The 25,549-nt window shown below is 53.2% G+C and overlaps 1 protein-coding gene across 3 annotated transcripts in view; it reads right to left on the reverse strand.

Annotated features, from left to right (window-relative positions):
- Positions 1 to 25,549, reverse strand: part of CUEDC1 (CUE domain containing 1) — a 76,418-nt gene that overhangs the window by 14,268 nt on the left and 36,601 nt on the right. For 2 of the 3 annotated variants that reach the window (XM_031468075.2, XM_064494964.1), the window contains exons 2-3: positions 5,413 to 5,988; positions 1,046 to 1,173 (exon numbers count right to left, since the gene is read on the reverse strand). In XM_031468075.2, the coding sequence (XP_031323935.2) occupies positions 1,046 to 1,173; positions 5,413 to 5,757 (473 nt within the window). In that variant the 5' untranslated portion in view covers positions 5,758 to 5,988. Of the gene's footprint in view, positions 1 to 1,045; positions 1,174 to 5,412; positions 5,989 to 20,134; positions 20,406 to 25,549 lie in introns of those variants that run through there. The other variant, XM_064494965.1, reaches the window with a different exon arrangement.

The following is a 25,549-nucleotide window of genomic DNA, read 5'->3' on the forward strand; positions in this document are numbered from 1 at the left end:
TTCTCCAAGGCTCAGTTTCCTCATCTGTAAAATGGGGATGACAACAGGGCCTACCTCACAAGCTGCTGGATGATTTGAATGCAATGGTGTAGGTAAAGAACCTTGTCAGTTTCTAGCATTTGAAGGGCACTTAGTAAATGGTGGCTGTTATGATTTATTATCTATACCTGTATGATCACACTGTCTGGGGCCCCCAAGATCCCCTGAAGGGAAGATCGACTGGAACAAGTCCCTTGTCCCATCCTTTCCCCCAGCCCCTCCCCACTCCAGGCCGGAGTCATTCTAAGGACCAGCAGGTCTAGGACAAAGAGACACCTGGGCTTCAACAGCCCACCGTGAACAGGGAGCCCAGAAAAAAACAAGCGCCTCGGAGACCCACGGGACCTGGCTGGCAAACAGCTTCATTTAAAATTTCCAAATTACAGAGTCCCTGACCGGGAAGATTTCTCCAGGGACCTAGCAATCTCTTCTTCGCCCTCCAATCATCGGATTAGCCCAGAAAAAGCGACTTACTTGCCCTCGTTGCTTAAAAATCCCTACAACATCCCTAGACCAGGGATGGCAAATAGCTATCTATTCCATCAATTACTGATGACTGTCTGGAAGTGCTGTGTTGAGGAGGATTCTGAAGTCCCATCTCAACTAAGCAGGAAAGAGCACAGCGCTCAGTTAGTAACGTCTGCCCAGGAGAGGCAGTGTCTGGACCCCTTCCGTGCATTTGTCACCCTCATGATGCATCTCGCTTGACTATAAACTCCCAGAAGGCAAAGGCTGAGCCTTGATTAAGTCTGTTTAAGTGTGTGTTCAGCATAGCGCCCAGCCGAGAGTAGGAATTTAGTGAATGTCTGCTCTTGCAATCCTCACACTTTGAAAGTTCTCCTTGGTATCTAGCTAAAGTGCCTCTTGCTGCAGTAGAAGACTGTTCTTGGTGGGACAGTATACTGAGGGGTCCAGCCAAGTTTCCTATTGTGTTTGTACTCAATCCCAACCTCTCATCCCCCTCCCCTCCAACTGCCCTGCGCTCTGAGAGGAGACAGATTCTTACCGGGGAGGTGGCGTTGGGGGAGCCAGAGGGTAAGGCCGGTCGAACATGTGCATGTGGTAGGCTGGCGGGGAGTACACAGGCGGGGGCTCCTCATCTGAGCTATCAGGTTCCAAGGTTCTTTCCAAAATCTGCATCAGAGGCAATAAAGGAAGAAATATTAACAGTCCTTCCTTGAATGTAAATTAAATTTAGACAAAATCAAGTGTGGGTGAGGATGTGTAGTAAGGGAACTCTGCCACTGCTGCTGGGAGTGTAAACTGATACAAGCACCACTCTGCAAAACTGTCTGGCTCCCTTCACTAACACCTAGCACCCGGGCTACCTCTGAGCCCGCGATTCCCACACACACAGCAGACGTGAAAGCACACGTCCCCAGAGGAATGCTCCGGGCAGCATTATCCATCCAAGGAAGGATCAAAACCAGGCAAAATCAAAACAGTGATTGCACTTGGAGCAGTGTGACCTCTGGGGAGCTCGGAAGGAGCATGAGGGGGATCCCAGCCTCTCTGATGTTTCCTGACCGGGGTGCTGACGAAACTTCGCTGAACTGCACACTTGTGACTCGTGGACTCTTCTGTACGTGCGTTCCTCTCAGTAAATAACTAACATCATTCCTACCCTCTAAGTACTTCCACATCGATGCCCTCTCCTTAAGCTGGAACAACTGGGCAAAGTAGGCTGTGGGTCGTTACTCCCATTTTATAGATGAGGAAACTGAGGCCCAGGCTGACTGATTAACAAGGCAAAAGCCACACACTGTTTCTAGACCTAAGTCTTGACATGGACATGGTCTCTGCGGCTAGCGTCCCTCCTTCAGACACGATGCTTGCACACCAGGTTGGTTTCTCAGGGTGGATAGAGGTAAAGGGAGGGCCCAGGATGCCTGCCCTTCCTCCTCCCAGACTCCTCTCTTCATCCAGGAACTAGAGAAAGGGGCAAGGGCAGCCAAGGGCTGGATGAAGGCCAGGGTTCCTGCCATGTGGACTGACCTGGACCCTTCCACAGAGGTCCACGGAGGGGTCCACGGCAGGAGGAAGCTGTCGACCCGGAGAGCCCAGGTCACACAACCCCACCCGGCCTACACCTTACCCTCCTGCTCCCTTCTCCTCTCCTGCTCAGCTCTGCGCTCATCTCCTCCAAAGAACACTGGAAGGACTTAGAGGCTGTCAACTGGCCTGAAATCTGAGCCCTAAGTGAGTCTGCAGAAGTCACCGCTGAGCTGCCTCTGCTTCTGCCCCAGCACACCTCTGCCCCGAGCCCAGCCACAGCCCGGCACCCGGAGTGTCAGAGTGACACCACTGAGGACGAGCATGGGGGGTCAATGAGCATGCGCACGTGCACAGGCGCGCGCGCGCACACACACACACACACACACACACTGCCATGCTTTGCGCACACACAGCCAGCCTGACCCAAGGAAGCCTCCTGCCCTGGAATGCACTAACGTTCTTTCCTATGAGGCGGTAAGTATTTAAACAGATGCTTTTGCAGAAAAAGAAGAATGTAGCTGCTTTGTGGGCCACTGCTCTCCTTACCCCAAATTTCCACAAGAAAAAAAGACAGAGAGAGAGAGAGAAAAAATAAAACACTGTAAAGTCCAGGTCTGTTCACTGGTGAACTGCTGGTGCCTGGCACACAACTGCTTTGAGGGACAGGGTTCTAAGCTGGGGCCTGGAGGCCAAGCCTCTCCTCCTTCAGTGGCTGGCCTGGCCTGTCTCCACTGACGCTGATCTGAGTGAGATGGAAAAGGAGGGGAGAGCTCAGTAGGAGTGGTTCCCAGAAGGAAGCCGCGTGGGGTTCGTATGACTGGGACCTGTAGCAGCCGGCCCGCAGATTCAGGGAGAGCAGGCCTCCGCTCTCAGCCCCTCCAGCTCCTCCTGCGGCCTCCTGGGGCTGCAAGAACCAGACATGCATCAGAGGCTCCTGGAGCAGAATGAGGAAACGCCAACCAGGCAGACAGCAGGCCAGGCACACTCCGGAAAGGCTGATCCGAGTCTCCAGGGAGAGTAACCCCAGCCATGTGTCTGGCTCCCCGGCCCTCCCCCCAGTTTCACCAGCCACAGTGAGGTTGTTCTTCTGGCTCTAAAGAAAGGTGCTGAAGTTTTCGGTCCTGTGGCCTCCTGGCTTCACTCAGTGTGGGTGATGGATGCCTGCCAGGTGCTCCGGGGGCCAAGGTCCGGGCCATTGATCTGACAGGAGATATTTCTCTGTGGCAAGGATCCCCCTCGGGCCAGCCCACCATCCATCAGCCCTCAGAGAGGGGGCTTTTTCCAGTCAGCAGTTATTGTCATTCCAGCTGCCGCTCATAAATTTTCCGAAGCACTTTTGGCTGGTCAGGAATGAATGGGCCCAAGCTGAGCTCCAAAGATGGGGGTAGGGGGGAGCCCAGGAGGGGTGCTGAGAAGGGGCTCAATCTGGAAAGCAAGATTCTTAGCAAAACAGAAGCACACACAGTGCAGGCTTGTGTAGGGCATCGGTGACGCTTTGTGGTGGCTCACAGGGCTGTGGGTGCTGAAAACAAAGGAGGAAATATTATCCTACCTGCCAGACTGTCAGAACAAATGAGACCATGGAAGGGGTCAGTGTTGGCAGAGAACTTTCCTTCCAGCTCACACTTAAAGGCTGTATCTGCAAACATACACACACACACCCCCCCAAACGCACACACACATGCACCTACCCCTCCTTTTCACAAAGGAGATCTGGTTTTTCTAAAGCTCCCTCCACTAGCTAATCCAGGCGGAGTAAAAGAGTGGTCTCCCAGGAAAATAGACTAAAGAAAGCTGTGCAGGGGGGAGGGTATAGCTCAGTGGTAGAGTGCACGCTTAGCATGCACAAGGTCCTAGGTTCAATCCCCAGTACCTCCATTAAAAATAAATATATGCACCTAGTTACTTCCCCTCCCCCCAAAATAAAGCAGTCAGAATTCACTAAAAAAAAAAAAAAAAAGCTGTGCAAAGACAGCAGCATTTATTCATTCAGCAAACATTCCCTGAGTGCCTGTCACATGCTGTGACTGTCCCAGTGCTACAAGTGACATAGGGATGAGCCAAATGTCATTGCCCACAGAGCTTCTCCTCTACTTAGAAAGAGAAATCTCAGTCAGCACCCCCTACAGGAGGAAGGGCAAGTGGACTCTACTCTGCAAGAGTAACGGAGAATGGCCACCTGCAGGGCTATGTTGAGGACTCTGAGGCCACAGGTGGGTCTTGGCTTCTCATTGTAAATGAGGGCAATAACAATGCCACTTCACAAAGTTTATGAGATTTGAAGCGATGATGCAGCTAAGCATGTGGGATGGTGCTTGGCCCAGGCTGGGGCCAAAGAGCAGAGCTGAATCCCATCTGCTGGGTCCTTCTGTCTTGTCCATGGCTGCATGTCTCTGATGCCGCTGCAGGCAGTGACTCCCTTGCTGAAAGACTCTGTGTGCCCCTTCTGCGCCCAGCATGGCAGGTCCTGCCGAGACTGGGGGGGCAAGATGCATCCTGAACTCTTGGATGGGCAGAGGGAGGCCTGGCCACACCCAGCAGGTGGGCCTTGATTCAGCGAGCTGGTCCCTTCTCCTCCACCCACCTCCCTGGAGAGAGGAGAGACCGACCAGCCTGGGTATCACTCACTCCTCGGTCACAGGAATTGAACTTGCAAGTCTGGTGTGTCATCCCTCTTCCATGGCTCCCTAGGCTCTAGGGTACAGCCCCACTGTTTCTCAGCCACAAGGCCTCCTGGTCTCTGCTCACTCTAGGACCCTGACAAACAGAACTGCTGCCAGTTCCCTAAGGACTCCTGCCCTGTTTCACCTCTGAGCCTTTGCACAAGCTGTTCCCTCTGCCTGCACTCCTTTCTCTCACTCTTCACTCTTTCTTTGGTTCTCAGCCATCATTTCCTCTCTGCTGCTTTCAGTTCCCCCATCCTAACATTTACCTCTCCAGGCTGTCATTGCCTGACACGTACCTCTAGTCCCCACTGGACTGTGAGCTGTGAGGGCAGGAACTCTGACTTGGCCAAAGGGGATACCCAGAGGTTCAAGAGGAGCCTTTCTGGACAAACACAGACCAAGTGGGATTCAGAATGTTGGGGTGATGCCCAGGTGTCTCCATTTTTAACGAGCTCCTTGTCTGATGACCTCTGACCCTCTGGTCTAGTATGGTGTCTGGCACAGCCCTGAGTAAGTGCACAGTGTTTGCTGAGTGACTGGATGATTTTTGGCCATATAATCAGGCCACAGGCTGACTTGGGTACAGCTTCCCTAGGACAAATAAGACATAAGTTCTGCTTGCTAGGCAGAACCCAGACAGGAATAAAACCCAAGTCCTCTAAGAGGTTCAGTTGTTGGAGCTCCTGGTGAATTATCGGGGCCGCGCCCCTACCTCCGAGGGGATGCTGTCCTCCGAGTCCGAGCTGTCCTCGTAGACGCTGCCGCCACCCGCCTCCAGGTTCATCTGCAGCAGCTGGTCGATGGTGGCGTCCACGGCGCCGCTGTTGGCGCGCAGCACGCACTCAATGATGTCGTAATCCATGTTGGGGAACATGGTCTTGAAGTCGTCCATGGCCTGGTTGAACTCGAGGCGGCGCACCTGGCGGGCGGGCCGGCTGTTGTTGAGCTCCTGCGAGGCCGCCGCCGCGCTGCCCCCGGCCCCGCGCGCCCCCGCCGAGCCGCCCGCGCCGCCCCCGCCGCCGCCGCCACTGCTGCTCCGGCGGAACAGGCTGGTCATCTTGCCGAGCCGCTGGGGGAAAATGCTTCCCGCCCGCGCCGAGCCCCTTCCCCCGGGTCCCTGCGCCGTCGCTGCTGGCTCGGCGGGCTCGGGCAGCTCAGTCCCGCGACGGGCGGGGTCCCCGGGTCAGGAGACTAGGGCGCGGCATCCGGGCCTGGGCCGTGTGGGGCTGCGCGGCTGGTCATCCACGCCCCCGGAGCATCCTGGGGCAGGCTCACCGGACCGTCCCACCTGAAACCGAGGAGGACAGAGTCAGGGGACGAATGCAACAAACTTGAGCTCAGGATGGTGCCAAAAGGAATTAGGGCGACACCACCACCCAACTACCACATCCACGGGAGAACGGCTTCTTTTTGCTTTCTCTCCAGCTGTGGTAATTCAACAGCCCTGCTCTTTACCAGTTAGCAAGGGCTTACATTCTAAGTATTGCGCGCGGGTTAACTCATGACATCATCATGAAGTAGGTACTAGTATCCCCCTTATGCAGATGGGAGAACTGAAGCACAGACCTGAGGAAGTGGAGGAAATGAGATTTGAGCCCAGGACTATGGCCCCTGAGCCCCTGGCCTTAACCACTACACCCACTGCCAACTATCCCTAAGGACTGGACGGGGGCAGGAGGGGCTCTGTATAAGCAATGTCCTCCCCTTCTGGTCTCCAGCCCCATCCAGTCTCTGCTTTCCTCACCTCCCCCCATCAGGGCCCCACCATCATGGCATCCACTTTGTGCAAAGCTCCACTAAATCTGCCACAGAACATGAGCAGCCCACTCAGAACCAGGCATGTAAATCACTACCAAGGTCGCATGCCTGTTGGTGCAGTCAACTGAGAGTTGAACGTGTCTCAAAACGTCAAGTTCTGACTTTCTCATGCTTATCCCAAGATGTACAATAATTTGCTAATTGTAGAAAAGTGGCAGTGGCAGCTCTATTTTAAGGGACTGTTCCATCAAAGGATGTTAAATTCTTTTCTACTTGGGGTCATAATCTTTGGCAATTGATAGAGAAACACTGTTGTGAACAAATCAGCGGGATGATCTGCCTGGCCATGACCTCAGCAGTTAACTGGTGATGGAAGGAAGGCTAGACCAGAGGGTGCGGAAGGCCAGAAGACCTGTCACTACCACTGATTCCGTCTGTCCCTTTAGGTCAGTCCCCTCACAGGTAAAATGGGACTTCATATTGTTCCTCCAGTGCCTTCCGCTGCTGCTATGCTGAGATTCTTAACTTCCTGCAAACCTCCACCCCCTTAGAGGGATGTGGAAATAGTCCAGGGTTTCTGCTCTGGGACTTGCTGGGTGGGTCTGCCTAGTCCCAGGGAGGCGGGCTGTATTCAAGAATAGGAAACTGGAAACACACGGGCCCCATGCAACCTCCGGACACTGATGTTACAGAACAATGATCCCCTCCCGCCCTCAGAGGAAACCTGTTAACACTCTGGTATATCTATCTAGGTCCTTTTTTCTATGCACATACTACCATACGTATGGATTTATTTTACCGAAATGTGATCAAACCATAAATTCTACTGTGCGAATTGTTTTTTCCATTTCATAATTTATTGTAGCCATCTTCTCATGTCAGAACATATAGATCTACTCTGTCATTTTTAATGCCTGAGTAGTAGTCTGTTGACTGAGTGAAGCAGGATTTATTATCCAACCTCCTTCACCCCATCTCTTCCCAGATGAGCAAGTCCCAGCCCAGAGAGGCCAAAGCCATTTCACAAAGAAGCACAGGGAAGTGACCTCAAATGATCAGTCCAAGAAATGTGTTATGAGAATGAACATAGGAAGGTAGCCAAGGGTGACATGGCCTCCCGCAGCTGACTTTAGACACCCCAGCTCCCCACCCCCACACCTCCCACCACGCCCAACACACTGAAGGTCAGAGGATGCTTCCAGAACACCCTCCAAAGTGGGACTCCACCCTGCTGTGGCCTTTATCCTGGATTCTGGACACTTGCCCTGAGGCTTCTAACAAGGCCCTCAGGAGGCCCCAAAAGCCAGTGCCCTGGGCTGCAATCTGCTGTCCCACTGTCATGGCACATAGGGGTCAGTGCCTTGTGCTACACCTCTGGAGTAAAGCCACCTTCTCCCTGCCCCTTGAGTAACTTAGTAAAAGAGATGGAGGGACCTGGCTCTCACTTTGGGAAAGGCAGCCCCTAGGAGAAAGAAGCCAGGACCTGACCCATCCTGAGAGACAAAGAAGGAAGATGATGGGTCCACATTTTCCCCATTAACAGCCCCCTTTACAGGCCCCTTGGGCTCTGGGCCTCTCTGAGGGTCGGGAAGCCCCTGAGAGGCATTCTGCACTCCTGCCATTTAAGTCAGGGCACTGGCTTGGCCCCAGGATGCAACTCCAGCTCTGCAGCTCCCAGCTGTAGGACCTCCTAGCTGTGGGACCTGGTACAAGTCCCCTCTCCTCTCTGTGCCCAATCTCTCACCTACATGAATGGGGCTTCAAGGAGAGTTAAGTAAGATAATCCTCAGTGTGCTGCCTGGAATGTGGTTGGCCGCGTGACTGTTGCTGCCACTGCCCCAGAAGAGCCAGGGCCAGCTGGTGTGTGGGCCAAGCTGCTCCCAGAGTGGATGGGGCAGGGGATTCCAGGGGATCCTTCCCCAGCATCTGGATACTCCCATCAGCCTTCTGGAAGGAGACATTGATCCTCACAGCCCCGGGGAGGCCAGCTGGGACACCACGGCCCCAGCAGCCTCTTCCCTTTACCCGGGGGGCAAAGCTTTGAAAAATCACATTTTGTGTCTGCCGTGACATGGAAACAGCTGGCAGCTCTAAGCCGCCCCCATAGCCTGTTCCTCATTACAGATGAGATGAGACCCAAAACCAAGGGGATGCCCAGGACACAGAGCCAGCAGTGGCAGAGCCTAGAATATTCCATCAAAGGGCACTTCTGTGGATGAGGAGACCATGACTCCTCATGGGAAAGGCAGGGGAATAGGATTCAATGTACAGAAACACCGTTTTCACAGGACTCTGCATGGACCCACAGACTCCCAAAGCCAGTCTGCCTGTAATTCACAGCAGGAGGAACTGTGACGGTCCCCACTTCTCAGAGGACCCCCACCCCACCCCTTGCCAAACTCCAGTGCAGAGGCTGAGGCCAGGGCTGAGGTTTGGCCAGAATGGCTGGGAGCAGGGAAAAGGACTGTCCTCAGGGTCAGAGTTATGCACAACACGCTGCCTTCTGCAACCAGCACAGCTCAAATGAAAAGCAATTTAAAACACATGAAAAAATAGATTAACACGTTTATACTATATAGCACAGGGAAATATATTCAATATCTTGTAGTAGTTCATGGTGAAAAAGAATATGAAAATGAACATATGTATATTCCTGTATGACTGAAGCATTGTGCTGTACACCAGAAATTGACACAACATTGTAAACTGACTATGACTCAATAAAAATAAATAAATAAATAAAACACATGAAAAAATTAAAGGCAGGCGACTTAGGTTTACGAGCTTATTCCAGACACTTTCATGTTTAATCTTTAGTACAACTCCAGAGATAGATGTTACCGTCTCCATGTTATAGCTGTGGAAAACAGTTCAGAGAAGTTAGGTAACTTGCACAAAGTCACACAGCCAGCACGTAGAGGAGGCCAAAATTAGGAACCCACTTCCTAAGAGCCCAAAATGCCAAGTCAGCCTTGCAGGGCTAGGAGCCAAGAAGCCTCAGAAAGGCTTAGGAGACTGGGCACAGCCTGGCTGACACTCCAGCAGAGGAAATGTGACCCAGACAGCACTGGGGGAGGGAGGGAGGGGTTCTGTTGGCTCTGTCCCAGAACTGGCTTGTGACCTTGGGGAAACCACTCTCTGAACCCCAGCTGATGGGCACTGGCGGGGAAACAGAGGGAGATAACCCCTGACTTCTGAAAAAGGAAGCGAATCAAACCTGCTGAGCCCGTTAGACGTTCTGGAGGCCAACTCAAAGGCTCTCCTAAACTTTCAGGTTGTGAGTAACCTGGGGCTTGGGAAGCAGAAACCCCACACCTGTCCTCCCCCAGAACCCAGGGAGCCAGGCCTCCCCGGAAAGGAATCCAGGCCTGGCAGGGGCGGTAAACAGCCCAGCTTCACTCCAAGCTTGCAAGCCAGCCAAGGCCTGAGTCACTCCCAGCCTGGCCCAGGGAGGTGAGCCAGCTGCCCGGAGTGCTCTTCTCCCGACCTCGCCCAAGGTCATCGCAGCCAGTCTCCTGCAGGGTCAGGGAGGGCCCACGTGGGGGACATGAGACTGGGAGCCAGAATCCAGTGTTCCCAGTCTGCTGGGTCTAGTTAGGCTGGGTGACTTGGGGAAATTATTTCACTTCTCTGAACCTCAGCTTCCTCATTTGTCAAAACTTGGATAATACCTACCTGGACAGGGTGTTATGATAGAACTTATATGGGTGCCTGAGTACAGGAAACACCCAATGGGACAGGTTGGTATGGCCTCTGGCACAGGTCCTGGCCCTTTGCCTGGGCTACCTTCATACCTTGAGCGATCTTATCCAGTCCCACGACTTTATTTTTTTATAGAGGTACTGGGGATTGAACCCAGGACCTCGTGCATGCTAAGCAAACACTCTACCACTGAGCTATACTTTCCTCCAGTCCCATGACTTTAAATACCATCTACACACTGAACACTGGCTCCCAAATTTCTCTCGCCCTGAGGTCTTCCGACAACATGCCCTTCACCTCCACACTTGCACATCTGATCTGCTGCCTCCAGTTGGATGTCCAACAGCAGCTCCAATGTAACAGGTCATTTGACTTCGCGATTCCTTCTAACCCAACCTGCTCCTCCTCGCCTTCTCCATGTGGCTCAGGCCAAAACCTTGGGAGTCATCCTGGAGTGCTTAAGTCCTCTTCCAGCCCACACCCAGCTGCAGTAAATCCAGTCTTCCCTGTCTTCGAAATGTTTTTAGAATCCAGGCACCCCTCAACACCTCCGCTGCTCCCGTCCCGTGCCTGTCTCCTGGCCTTCCTGATCGCATCCCTGCAGACTGCTCATCCAGAGGTCTTGCCATTCCTCTGCTCCAACCCTCCCAGCGCGGCTCCCCATGTCCTCAGAACACAATCCAGAGCCTCACTTCAGCCTACCAGGCCCCACATGGTCCTGCCTGTGCCCCGTCTCTGACTTTGCCGTCACACTAAGCGCGTGCACACGCACACACACCCTCGCTCTCTCCCCCCCTCCCTCTCTGCCACCGGAGCCCTGCTAGTCCACCCCCAGGTCACACACACTCCCATCCAGGAGCCTCAGAACTTATTCTTTGCACAGGCTGCCATGTTCTCCTCCCAAATACCTACACAGCTCCCTCCCTCCCTTCTGATCCCTACACAAGCATCACTTTATTGGAGAGGCAACGCCACCCAGCCCATCCGCCAGTGTTCCCTCACCTGTACCCTGCTTTGTTTTGCTCATGAAACAGACCACCAGAGAGATTATGTGTTTGTTTGTTGCTGACCATCTTCCCACTAGAACGTGGCTCCGCGAGGGCAAGGCCTTTGCTTTATTCACTGTAGTGTCCCCAGTGCCTAACACAGTGCCCGGCACTGTCAATAGATACTTGTTGGGTGGGTAAGTAGAGGAGGGGAGGAAAGAGGTCGGAGCACAGTAACTATGGGTTCTCTTCCTTCCATTCCTCCTCGGGCTCATAGCAATGGTGAGGGAGGGGGAGGCGCTGTCTTCATTTCCGAAGCCCTTTCTCCTCTACCTTCTCATTCAATCGTCACAACAAACCTATGATCTGTAGAGCGCGTGCATTACTACCCCACTTCACAGACAACGACCAAGGCCAAGGCAGCCCAGTGGCACGGTTAAGGCACCCGAGCCCTCTGCCACCTGGCTTGAGGGCCTCCTCTCTGGCACACAAGGCTGCTGGCAGGCTGGTCTTCTTTCCAAGCCAGCGACAGCTCCAGGGGGCAGGAGGTCAGCTCCTGCCAACATCTGAACTGATATTCCACTGCCTCCCTGGAGGACCAGGACCCAAAAGGCAGGGGTTAGAGCAGGAGGCCTCAGGAGGAGGTGTGGGGTTGGAAGGCCAGTGGCCCCATACTGCCAGCACTTTCCTTCATCCCCCCTTCACTCTTCTGGAATAGGGTGGGGCTGCCCTTGGCCAGCTCTGTCCCTGCACACCTCCGGCTCCCTCCTCTGAAAACCCCCCAGGGACTGGGGACAGACCCGATCTCGTGATCTATCTATAACTGCTGTGATCACAGTCTGCAGAGGGACTTACTGTCCCTTTTGGCCTCCGATCTGGGCCCAGCCCAGGGACGCCGCCATGCCAGGCCACTAGGTGGTGTCCCCGGGCTCAGGCCAAGGCCCTCCCAGGAAAGGGAAAACAGAGCAGCCTCCCTCCAAGAACTCAAGAATCAGCCACCCCCCCAACCGCTGACTGAAAGGGGGAGGAGCCACCCAGCCGCCCCAGGGGTCGTAGAATCCAAGACTGAAATAGTTTAAAAATAATTGATTCCCAAGGTAGGACATACAGGGCACAAGTGCCACTAATTTCTATCCTGGGTCCTTTGCAGACATCACTAATCCATCCAGGCATTGTCCTATGGAATCTACACAACCTCAGAACCCTTTTCAACCCAGCGCTCTGAGCAAGCCACAACCAAGTGATTAGAACTGGCAAGCAAGAGCCAGCCGGCTTGCCAGCCCTTTCATTTCCCGTCTGAGAAGCCCAGGCCCTGGCTTACTTTGTCTCATTAGGAATCCAGGCTGCAAAAGCCAGCAGGGCCAGAATGAGGTCATCTGACCCCTGGGACGCTTGTGTAACCATGGTTAAGTCCTGGGGAAACCTCAAGTGGGTAATGGCAGCGTTAATGGAGAGGCTGCTGGGCCTGGGGCAGCTGCATCCTTGTCCAATTGTCACCTTGGACGCGATGGGGGCAGGGTGCAGGGAAGTCTGCCCAATCCTCTTGGCTTCTGAGCTGGAGAGGCCCCAAAAGGGGAGGAAAGAGGAGGTGGGGACCAGAGACAGAGAGAGGCTGTCAGGGTCTGTGTGTGTGTGTGTGTGTGTGTGTGTGTGTGTGTGTGTGTGTGTGTGTGTGTGTGTGTCTGAGTGTGTAAGTGTGTGTGTGGACCGTGTGTGAGCAACCAGCGGGGAGGGAGGGGACAGCCCTGACAGAGGCGCCTTGTCCTCCTGCCCCGCACAGGCTTGTTTTCTTCCCAAGCTATTAATGTCACTGCAGCTTCAAAAGCCGGGTGACCTTTAAATGCCGAGCCTCCTGCTCCAGCCCAAGGCGCGGAAACCGGTTAATGGAAACTCAAACGGTCACAGCTGCTGGGGCTGCAACAAAGCCCAGCCTCGTTCCCCAGGCTCCCAGAGCTGCTGGGCAGCCACACCTGTGCCCACTCCTGGGAGCAGGGGTGTCAGGAAGGGCCGAGAGGACCCTCGGGCACAGCTATCGGGAAGAGGAGGTGTGGTGGGACCTGAGAGGAAGAGGAGGGGGAAGGGAAGGAGGGACAGACTCAGTTCTGCCACACCGGGCTGTGTGACCTGGGGTTGGCCACTTACCTCTCTGGGCCATCCCCCATCATTTAGTCCAATTTAAGGCTGGGGCAGAAAATGAAAATCTGCCTCCTCCAAAAATATCTTTTAAAAATCTATAGAAGGAAAAAAGTGAAAGAAGACATTTTCTTTCCTAGTTTTTCTCTCTTGCCTCAACCTCCATTGCCATGTCTATAACCATTGGGGGCTGTTGGGTAGGGACTAGCGCAAGAGGTTTCAAAGGAAGGTCCCTTGCCTATGAAAGGATTGGCCCCAGAGCCTCAGTTCTAAGGACACCATCGTTTATCTTTTTTCCTGAGGCCCTGGGCTTGCTGCTGTAAAATAAGAGGTCCATCAAGAAGTCAACTCTGCCTTTCAGTTGAAAAGACCCAAGATGTCATCTGTTTGGCTCATCATGGTAGAATGACAGTCATAATAGTAATAATGATAACATAACACTTAGGGCCTGCTTCTGCGTGCCAACCATGATTCCAAGTGCCTTAGGCGTGTTAATAACTCTTGTCATCCTCTCTACAGCCCTGTGAGGTACATATTACCAATGCTATTTCCACTTTTGAGAAGGAAAAAGGAGGCACAGAAGAGTCGAGTATCTTGTCCAAGGTCACACAGCTAAGTGGCCAAACTGGCATTTGAGCCCAGGAGATGTGATTCCAGATTTGACACTCTACATCCATCAGGCCTGACCACCCCTCTGCGTTTCAAAGCTGAGCACAGAGCAGGGCACACAGCAAAAACTCAGTAACTGTGGATTGAATTGAGTCCTAATGGGCCAGAGTTGCCCCTGGAGAGGCTGAGGGTGCCTGGTGCTCATGTCAGGGAAACAAGGGAGGAGGAAGGAGTCTGCAGGCAAAGTCTATCAGAAGGAAAGACAGAACCGTGGCATTACAAGAACCCTTTCTCCACCCTACCAAGGCTGTCAGTTGCCTGGGCAACCAACTGTTTTCCATCTCTACCTGAATTGCTCGGGACTATTTCCACAACAATCCCTCTCTCCATCAACAGACGCCACCAGCTCAGCCAGGACACTCAACCCAGACGCCTGGCAGATCAAACCTCAGTGGACAGAGAGGAGACTGCTCCCCACCACCCCACCTGGGGACCACAGCCTTGGGAAGCCCCTCTGTGCTCACAGGAATGTGTTTGTACCTGGGACCAGGTGCAATGGCCCAGGCTGGGAGAAGGGGCTACTGGCAGCTCAGGTGCAAGGCAGGGAAGCTGGGCTGGCTCCAAGGATGAGCTCGTGCTGGCCCAGGTCCCACTCCTCGGGAAAGAAGGGCCAGCTGCCCGTCCCAGGACCTCCCCTCCAGGCAGTTAGGCTGAAGCCCGCATGGTCTGGGGCTGAGCCCTGAAATCTGGACAGAAACGGGAGATGTCTCTGGGTGCCTGGGACAGGGGGTCAGTCAATGACACCACACAATTTAGCATCTGAGCATGCCCAGGGAGTCCAGGCCAAGGAAGCAAGGTTAGGGAGGGGTGCTCAGGGTGAGCAGAGGAGGGTCCAGGGAACAGAAGTCCCAACTCCTGCCCCCTTCCCCTACACTAACACACACTTTGCACCCACCCACTGATCCAAGAATTCCATTTCTATGGAATTCATATAACATACATAATGGAACACTATACGACGGTAAACAGAGAAAATGAGGCATCTCTGTATGTCTCTGTGCCTAAGACCTATTGCTAAGGAGAACAGTACAAGACACAGGACAGTGAGTACAATCTCCATACGACAGTGCATTATGGTGGGTGTATTCTGTGTATAGAGAGGGCGAGCGAGAGGGCGCTGAAAGGATTCATAAGAAACCGACAATAGGTTTCCACTGCGGAGAATTAGGTCACAAGAGACAGATCGGGAGAACTTTTCTCTGTAAATCCTCGTGTATCTTTTAAATTTTGATTCATGTTCATTAATTTAAAAATAAAATAAGCAAATAACCTATAAAGGACATCCAAGTGACAGTGCTGCTAATGATTTTTTAAATGTTCTTTTTGCGCATGTATATTATCTACAAGGGTCAGGAATTACTTTTTAATAATAGTTACAGCCTCTTACTATGTGCCACGCACTTTCGAAGCACTTGGCATGCATTATCTAATCAAAGCCCCACAGTAAAGCAATTATTATACCCAATTCACAGATAAGGAAACTAAGACTCAGAGAGTTTAAATAACTTATGTAGGGTCACACAGTTGGTGACAGAGCCAAAATTTGAATCCAAACAATGTCCTCAGTGCCCTGCTCTTTATTTGGGAGGTGGGCAGGGAGGTAATTAGGTTTATTTATGTATTTTGATGGCGGTACCAGGGATTGAATCTAGGACTTCCGAGCATGTTAAGCATGCACTTTACCACTGAGCTATACCCTCCCTACTTCATGTTCTTAACCTCCTCCTTATACTGTTCTCTGATTAAAAAACAAACAATAATAAACCAGACCAAACAAACAAAAATTGAATGACGATAGGAAAAAATCTTAAGAAAAAAGCAAACCACCAAGCCTCCAGGGCTTTAAAACTTTTGTAATCCCTGCAGTCCCGACTCAATCCTTCTCACCCCGACTATTTCGGCAAGCCCTTCCCAGTCCTGCCTCGGAGGGAACCAGGCACCCTCCTCCTCCGGCCGGGCTTCCTCCAGCCTCAGGGTCAGACACCCGCCCACCTCCTGGCGGGGTTCAGGGGGGCCATGGCCCAGTGGGCAAGGTGATGGCCGATGCCCCAGGGCTTTCAGAGGTCAGAACACAGCGTGGAGGGCCCCCCAGGGCAGGGCAGGGTCGGGTCTAGGCAGGAAGCTCTTCCTGGAGGGGAAACCACAAGCTGGTTTTTACTGGTGCTGAGTCTGAGTAAGAACACCGACGTTAAGGGTGGGCTTGAGCTCCAGGCCAACCTCAGCTTCCATCCGGATCACCGCTGCTTGGGTGAGTGGACTCCCTCTGAGTGTGTTTCCTCCTATGTAGACTGGGGACAGCCACACCTCCTCAGCTGGCTTCCTGAGGGGGTACTCTCAGCCATCAGTAAGACTGTGTCTAGAGCCTGGTTATGATCTTGAATCTGGCCCTGAGTGGGGAGAGTGTGCAGCCCAAAGGCTCTTCTCAGGGGCCTCTAGGACCTCAGGCAGGGGTGCTCTGGGGCCCCTGAGTGGAGCAGGGAGCCCCCTCCCTGCCCATACCCTGCCCCCAGCTAAGCTTCAAGTGATTGGAGTATTTCATGGGGCCTCCCACTCGGGCTGGGGGCCTGCCCTCTAGGGCGGGGCCCCGCAGGCACCCAGGCCGGTGGCCTTCTCAGAAGTGCCGCCCCTGGCAGCCGAGGAATGCAGACCCAGGGCTGGGAGCAGGGGCTTGGGGAGGGGCCCCAGCTTCAAAAGAGCAGGCGGCAGCTGTGGCTGGGAGGGCCATCGGCCCCCCTCGTGCCGCCAGGACACCATCAGAAATTCCACCCGGTCCAGACAGCAGATGGGATTGTTTAGAGCCACTTACGAGGGCTGCTACTCTTCCCAACCACAGGCTGCTCCCCCGCCCCTCGCCTCCACCCCTCCTGGATCTGTGCAGCTGCCCGCCAAGCTTGCCTTCCACTGCTGGGGTGCCCAGAGGCCAGCTGACAGGCATCCCCTCCCAGCCCGAGGTCCTCCCTCACCCCCACTGCTCAACTCCACATACCCCAGAGCCCACGCATGCCCTTGGAGACGCCACAGTTAGGAAGAAAGTTCCTGTTCTCACTGCCAGATGGGGTGTGTTACCAGAGGTCACAGAACTCAGTGGCCACAGAGCTGCGTGCGATGTGAACCTAGATCGTGGACCCCTGGGCCAGCGCTCTCTCCCTGTGCGGGTGCACACCCACGTGCCCTCAGACCGTGCACTCCCACAGTGCCACAGCTGTCCCAGGCCCTCACAGCCACGGGACACACTAACCTCCCTTGGATTTTCCTGAGCCCTCCCATCCAGCCCAGGCACTGAACCTACTCCTCTCTTCACCCAACTCGGAAGCTGTGTTTTTAAAATTACAGCCGCACTGTCCTATGTGCACACACCAACGTGCACTGACAGCACCCTCACCCTTCCCATGGCCCACCCTCCAGGCCCCTCCCTTCACTAGGCTGACAGCAGGGCTGGATGAGGCCCTCATCCCTCTCTCTCTTCCCCAGAAGTGCCCCAAAATGGTCTTTACAGCGTCAGGTGCAGTGATGGTGAGGGGTGAGTTTGGGCTGACCTGGTTTGCCGGCAAATCTGGCCAGAACCAAAACTGGGAAGTGGTACAGCCTGGCCAAAGCACGGCTTCCTGGTTCCCCGCAGGACCAGCTCCTAGAAGGGAGTTCGGGGAAGGGCCTTGTGCCCTCAAATCTGTCAGGGGAAGGGGACAGGAGGTCCTAGGGATCCTATAATCAGCCTCCTTTGCCTCCAGGGGGCTTCAGTCTCCATCCCTAGAAAATGGAGAGAAACACACCCTCTTCGGTGTTACTTTCCCCATCACTGAAACCTCCCAGGGGTGCAAGGACATGAGTGAGGGTGGGGGGCAGAGCAGGGCCAGAGAAAGGCACCACTGTGCTAGGTGCAAACCATGATGACGCCTCTGAAGAAGGAGGTGGCTGCATCCCAGTCCCCCAGGGCTGGAAGGACCTGTACCCTTTCTTTAGCTACAGAACCAGAATCCCATTCCTCGAATGAAATCCTCAGCAGACGTCCATTCTATAAAGACATTAAGCAGAGGCCTGCCCTCCCCGCCCTGCCACAGCAATTATGTGTAATCAGAGAACCTGCCATTTACTGAGTGCTAGGCTAAGTGTTTCCCGTGCATCGTGTTAATCCTCACGATAATCTAGTACTGCGGATTATTACCTGCTAGCACTATCAGAGCCATTTTATGGCTAGTGACATGGAGTTGTGCGTGACCTTGAGGTTGTCCAGGGCTGCGCCACATCCAAATTGCGTGCCTTACAGGAAAGAGACCAGGGTGCCTGTCAAGTCTTCTGGTACACCAGTTACTTGCAACCTGTTTTAAAACCTAGGTTTAACCCCTCATGCTCTCATCTCCAGAGCTGTCTGTATCTCTTCCTGTTCCTCCCCAACTAACGACCTGCTCGCACGGCTTTGGGAAGTGCGAGTGTGCTTTTCCAGCAGTCTAAGAAAAAAAATTCTCTCTGCATTATAGCAGCGGTCTCAGAGAGACTCCTCTGAGGGGTTTGCTAACACATATTCACCCCACTATGGAATCAGAATCCTTGGGGCCGCAGCCTGGGAATCTGCAATGTTAACAAGCTCCCCAGATCATTCTAATGCCCAGTAATCTGTGAGGACCACTACCTTACAGGGTGATGCAGTTTGGAGCCCTAGATTCTGGTTTTAGCTCCATCGACAACCAGCCAAGTGACCTTGGGCAAGTCATTGTGCCTCCTGGGCCTTCGGGTTCCCATCTGGAAAATGGGCAGGGAGGAATAAATGAGCTCCAAGATCCCTTTCACTCTTAATATCCTGTGTCTGCCCTGAGTCTCCAGATAGTCGCCAGGTGTATGAAATGAGTTTCATGGACTGTTTAGTCCCTGTAGCAGCCAGTGTACACTGGGGACACACATTGAAAAGAATTTCTGCCTGGCTGATTTGCAGAGATCTGCAGAAGTACCTTATCTCTGGCTCCAAGCCCTAAACAAATGGCTTTTGGATCATCCATGCCACCTCCCTGCTCCCCTGAATATCCATTTTCTTCATTCCAGCCTGAGCCAACCAGGATTCTGTAAACAGTGGGTATGCACACCTGGGTTTAATCAACAGTCATCAAACAAAGGCGCTGCCAAGTCACCGCACAAGCCCAAACTCGCAGCTGCTCTGTCCCTCCCGGGAAGCCAGGGATGTGCGGACCCTGCGCTCCCTTCTTCCGTCACGGAATGGGCATGTGGGCCGGGTTGGAGAGAGGGTGTAGCTGACCGGCCCCAGCCTACAAGTGGGTTGCAAGTCACCCAGACTTCAGGTGTGTGAGAAGAGATGGGGATGACCCAGGAATTGCTGGGACCTTTTTTTTTTTTTAATTTTTATTATTATTGTTTATTTGGGGGAGGTAATTAGGTTTACTTATTTGTTTATTTTTAGAGGAGGTCCTGGGGATTGAACCCAGGACCTTGTGTATGCTAAGTATGTGCTCTACCACTTGAGCTATATCCTCCACCCTGGGAACTTTCAAAAGCAGCTAGACATTCCTTAGTTCCACAGCTCCCTGATGACTGCCATTTAAACAAGAGGTATTCGGCTGGTGCTGAAGCGTCACTTGCTGGTGGCAAACATATGATAGACTCGTCCTTCAAGGTCTATGAATCCTTGACAGAGGCGCCGTGGGGGTCAGCAGACCCACAGCCCACAGACCCAGCGTGAATTTGGATTCGTGCCACCTTTGTGCGGGCAGACCTGTGTACCTGTGCAAAGGAACCAAAGAGGAAGGATGGGCAGGAAATGAGAGGATGAAAACCCCACTTCCACAGTGGGAAACATCTGCGAATCCTAGCCAAGGTCTGCTGATCCCAGTCATTTAAAAATCCCAAAATAGATCATTCTCTCACTCTGAACATGCTGACTGCCCCAAATGATGGTGCTCTACATGTGCACAGCACTTGACAGTTTCCAGTGCTGGGGGCAAGTTCCACAAGCCAGTTCTGTTCAGCCGGGCTCTAGGCTGGGCACAGGCCCCAGAGCAGGGATCACTTGGCACCATGCTAGGCCCTTTGCCTCCATGGTCTCCTTGCTACAATCCTACAAGGTAGGAAACTGAGACAGGACTAGCATATCTTGCCTACAGTCTCTTAGCTCAGTGGCCGAGTCAGGATTCTGTGCCAAAGCCCACATGGTCACCCCAACTAACAATGGGAGCCTCTTACCTCTGCATGGGGCAGAGAAGGTAACTGAGGCTCCAGAAGGGTTAGGAACGTGGGGTCAGCTGGAGCAGGAGAGAAGCAGCCACATGGAGTAGGCGGGGAGCAGGGAGATGGAAGAGACGAGGGTGCACCCCAGCTCAGAGCTGGGCCGACCAGTGCCACTATATGCCTCCCTCTGCCGCAGGGGTCCCAGGCCCGGCCAGGCTCCCACCCAGCAGGGCCTCCCTGTCCAGGTCTGAGCTCTTCAGGCTGGGTTTCCATCCCAACCACACCGGCAGCAGCTGAGTGAGTCAGGCCTGGCAGGAGGAAGTGCCACACTTGAAAATCATTAACATGCAGGGCTGAGCTCAGGGGCCTTTGTTCTTGAGCAAGGACTGTAGCATTTCACTTTCAGGAAGGAGCTGGGAGGGTGGGGCAGGCTCGGAATTGCACAACCAAAAGCACAGGCTCAGACACACCCGGGTCCCACCTGGAAGTCAGCTTAGAGGGCCCCTGTGGAAAAGCAGCAGCAGACCCCAGGCCCCCACACGTGGCAGGTCCACACAGAGAGCACAGGCCAGCTCGTCCCTGCTTTCCATCTCAGAGAGGCCTTCCAGCAGGGGTAAATTGGGCCTTTGTGGTCAATCGCCCTCTAAGTCAGGGAAGCCAAGCAAAGGGAGGAGGCAGACAGGCAGCAGAGGGAGGGTGGGAACTCGGGCTTCCGACCTCAACCACAGTGGGAGCCCCAGGTCCAAAAGGGACATCACCCCCCCCCACCCCTTTTGGCTGGTAGGGGCAGTCTCAGCTCAGGGAGACTGCCTTCCTGCAGACCCCTCTCCAAAAAATAGCACCCTGCCTCCAACCATGTGGATGTCATGTGTCCCCCACTGCCCCCGCCCGTGTCTCCCAGATACGTGGGAAGTACCTCCAACAGCCCTCACAGGCACCCCCCGCAGTGAGGGTCCAGGTAAACTCGGGGGGCTGCAGGTCTTCCCTGAAGGAGTCACATCTCAGCCACCAGCAGTGGTGGGAGAGGCTGTCAAGTGATGAAGGCTGGGGAGGGTGGAAGGAAGGGAAGGGAGGAAAGTCAGTGGACAAGGAGAAATCTGTTTTTTAAAAATGTAACACAAACAAGAATGAAACACCTCTAAGGGAGTCTCATAGCCCTTGGAACAGGAGCCTCCCTAGATCCCAGGGAAAGGACCCCCTGCTCCCGTCCCCACCTCGCAGGGGTCAGTCAGAGGCTAAGGTTTCACCCTGCTCCCCTCCTGCACCTCATTAGAGCTTAACCTCCAGGCCTTCAAGGAAACTAGTAGAAATGAGACTCTTGTCCTTTGTTAATTACAAAGTAAACAGCCTTCTGGGGGATCGCCCTCCTCTGGGGGGCCCTCTCACACTCTCAGACAACCCCCTCTGTCCTTCGGCGTGGCAGCAGGAAGGGGAAAGGAATGGACGTGTTTAGGGAAGCCGCCTGATCCTGGAGTTGTGGGCTGCCTGGCAGGGAGAGGCCACCCACCAGGTCCAGCTCACCCCCCTCAAAGCCTCTCTGTTTGTAAAGGGCTTTCGGGGACAGGAAGCAATAAACAGAGTCAAGCAGCCAAGATGCAGGGGCTGATTATGCAGTTTATGGATTTTCCAGGCCTCTTTGTACTCTCCCACCAGCTGCCTGGGGCTCTGCAGAGAAAGGTGCTGGCAAATGGCAGGCTGGTCCTTGGCTTGAAAGGTGGCCTTTTGCCAGGCCTAAGCTGGGTCTTTCCAAGTGTGTGAAGGGACTGCATGCCTCGATGGCCCCCCGGGCTTCTTCTCAGTGCCCCAAAAAGAAACTTCGCACATCCCTTGCTACGAGAGCCTGGACACACACGCACGCACGCGCACATGCACACACACTCCAGCTGCTGCTCACCTTTCTGCCCAGCCCCAAGTTCCTTCCTCACTTCCAAGGAAGCTGACTCCGGGGACTCCCAGAGGGGCAGGCGTGCTGGCCAGGCTGCTGCCTGATCAGGCCAGGTGGGTGGCCCTCCTTCATGAAGTAGCTCACAGCCCAGCTAGTTTAGCTGCCCCAGGAGTGGAGAGCAACTTGGGAAAGGCCAAGATTGATGGGGAAAGTGGGTCTGGGCTGCGTGGCACTCCCAGTGCCAAGGTCATCTCGCATTCCCCACACGGGCTCTGATCTGGTGAGATCGCAGCCCACGTGTGCAAAGCTGTGAGTGCGGAAGGTTTGTGAGAATTGTCTCACAACATCCAGGAACTGATATGTAACACAAGGTACATCCCTCAGCTGAGACCCTCAGGTGCAACGTGGAGTGACATGAAACAATGAAGTGTCAGGGCCAGATGCCCACTGCACTGTTTCTGCTGAAGTATCAGCATGTATACTTGTACGTTTGGAAATGCCCAGGGAGGCGTCCAAGTGGATACACACCAGACACGAAATAGCAGTTATCCAAGAGGTAGGATTGCATAAGGGGTTTGCTGTTTACTTCATGCACATCTGCATCCTTTGAAGTGTTTACAACAAACATGCATTATTTCTGTAGTTAAAAATTAAGAACTTAAAGGAATATATGTATGCATATGTATGACTGAAACATTGTGCTGTGCACCAAAATTTGACACGACATTGTAAACTGTCTATACGTCAATTGAAAAAAAAGAAGAAAGTAGATTCTAAGTTTTCATGACAAAGGAAAAAAATTTAGAATTTTTTAAAGGTACATTGCAACATAAAATGCGCAGCTGCTATGGAAAAGTCTGGTGGTTCCCCAAAAAGTTAAACACAGAATTACCATAGGATCCAGTAATTTCACCCCCAGGTATATTCCCAAAAGAACTGAAAGCAGAGATTCAGATATTCAGACACCGATGTTCATGGCCACATTATTCATAATAACCCAAAGATAGAAACAGCCCAGGTGTCCCTCACCAGATGAATAGATAAACAAAATGTAGTCTCTACAGATGGAACCATGGAATATCACTCAATCATAAAAAGGAATAAAATTCCGATCCATGCTATAACATGGATGAACCCCGAAAACAAGCTAGGTGATATAAGCCAGACAGAAAAGGACAAATACCATATGATACCACTTTTATGAGGTACCCAGAACAGGCAAGTTCCTAGAGACAGAGATTAGAACGGAGGTTACCAGGGGCTGGGGGGACAGAGGAATGGAGAGTTATTGTTTAACAGGCACAGAGTTTCTGTTCGGGATGACGGACAAGCTCTGGAAATGGACAGTGCTGATGACTGTACATTCTAAGTACACTTAATGCCACTGAATTGCCACTTAAAAATAACTAAAATGGTAAAGTTTATGTTATGTGTATTTTATCCTGATGAAAATAAATAAGTAAAGACATAAATCAGGCAGTGGGTCGTGGAAGAGACTGTGAATCACTGGGCAGAAGGGGGCACTACTTGGGTTATTCAGAGAGAGGGCAACCCGCGCACAGGAAATCCTGCCTGCACAGAGGGGCTCTGTCCCCATCTGCACAGAGTGGACCAGAGGACAATGACACCCCTGTTGATGAGGACTGTTCACATGGTCTACAGAGCCACACATGCCATGGGGCTGGGGGGGAGCAGGCTGTGCAGGGATACTTTCCGGGACTTTTGGAATAGTTGGGTTGTGACACACTAGGAAACAGCTATCAGAAAAGGTTCGTGCATCAGAAAATGCAGGGTACATCTGAGAACCTTGGGAAGAAGGGGTGGGGAGAGGGGAGACGCCTTGCCTACATTCCCCCTTGCAGCAGGGGAGGAAGAGGAGGCGAGAGAGGATGAGCAGACGTCTGTGCTGGGGCAGGCAGAAACCACTCCTTCCATCCTTCATACATTCATTCAACAAACATCACAGAGCACCCCCAGGTGCCCGGCAGTGGGAAAGTGGGGTTGAGGGGACCAACTCAGCTGGTAAATACCTTAGTGCACCTTCAGCCCTGACACCCACTTTGCTCAAAAATATACCCGTATATAAAACAAAAAATCAAAAGCTGTCTGTCCTTCGTCTCCACCTTCTTGCAGAAGGCGAAAATCCCTTTTCCCTGAGCTGTTCAATCCAGAACAGGAAATAAGGTCAAAACTGCCAGGATGGGCTGGCCACCCCGGTGGCTGGGCCCTATTCACACACGCGTGCCTGTCTGCCAATTACAGGCATCCACCGACACCAGATTCTTTCTTCCTACAGGCGGGGAGCAGACAGAGGAGCGCAGGCCCGCCCGGGTTGGGTGCCAGGTCGGGAGGCCTGTGACCGCTGACTTCAGACTTCTCAGGTAAACGGTCTCCTTACCTGCTTATCTCTAGGTGTGCAAGGACACAGAGAAGCATGTGTGGGGGCATGTTTACAGTCAGTAGCAGCTCTGCCTCCCTTGAGATAAGAATATTTAAACAGTGGACTTTGTGATAAAAGGACATTGTATCCGGGGCTTTCCTGACAGGTGCAATGTGTGCATGGGTGCGCAAAGGACAGAGGGGAGCAGGCAGTTTGGAAACGTGTCGGCTTGACCACGTACGGCCTTCCCAGAGACCCACTCCTTCCAGAACCATACTGTCCAAGAGGGTAGCCACTAGTCACATGTGGCAATATAAATACAAATTTTACTTATTCAAAATTAAATAAAATTTAAAATCCAGTGCCTTACTCACATTGCCACAGTTCAAGTGTTCAGCCACCATGTAGGCTGATGGCCATCACACTGAACAGCACATACGTTAGAACATTTCTGATGTCGCAGGAAGTTCTCCCAGACGGTGCTGTTCTAGCAGGTAAAGGGGAGCCCTCCTCCTTGGCAGGATAACACCCTGGTGTACTGCAATTAGAGGGCTTTGCTCGAATTGCCTGGGGGAGACCAAGGACTATGAGCAATTGATCCCCAACAATTGATTCCACTTCCTTCTGGGAAGAGCAGGTAAGCACAAAGACCCCCTTCGCCTGGGAAGATGGCTAGGGTGAGAGCCAGGCCTGCTTCCCACTCACGTCCTTGGCCTCATCCAAGATCAAAGCTTGGGCCAGTTCCTGTGATGAAACTTGACACCGCAGGCTGGGAGAAGCAGGAGTCCCTCCAGGGGCCCGAGCATTGGCAGGGCTCATCCACTGTCCCCTCTCCTGAGCATAGCCCATGGTGGCCCTGGCACTGCCTCCTTGGGCTTCTCCAGAGCAATCAGAAGGAGTCAGGGGAAAAGGACGGCTGAGGTGGGGGTCCGTGTGTGGTGATGGGGGAGGGGGTACAGAGCTCATTAAAGAAAAAAACATAATTTCAAGGAACCCAATGGGTCAGGCTAAGAAAATGAGAAGGGTTCTGAAAACGCAAAGAAGCCTGGGTGTCTGTATTGCTGAACTAACCAGGGAGAGAGAAATTGGTCAAGTCGCCCCCCAACCCCTGCAACACACTCCCCGCACACGATGATGGAAAATGGCTGAGATACCATCACTCCTG

This window comes from Camelus dromedarius, chromosome 16 (assembly GCF_036321535.1).
Source record: "Camelus dromedarius isolate mCamDro1 chromosome 16, mCamDro1.pat, whole genome shotgun sequence".
Classification (NCBI taxonomy): Eukaryota; Metazoa; Chordata; class Mammalia; order Artiodactyla; family Camelidae; genus Camelus; species Camelus dromedarius.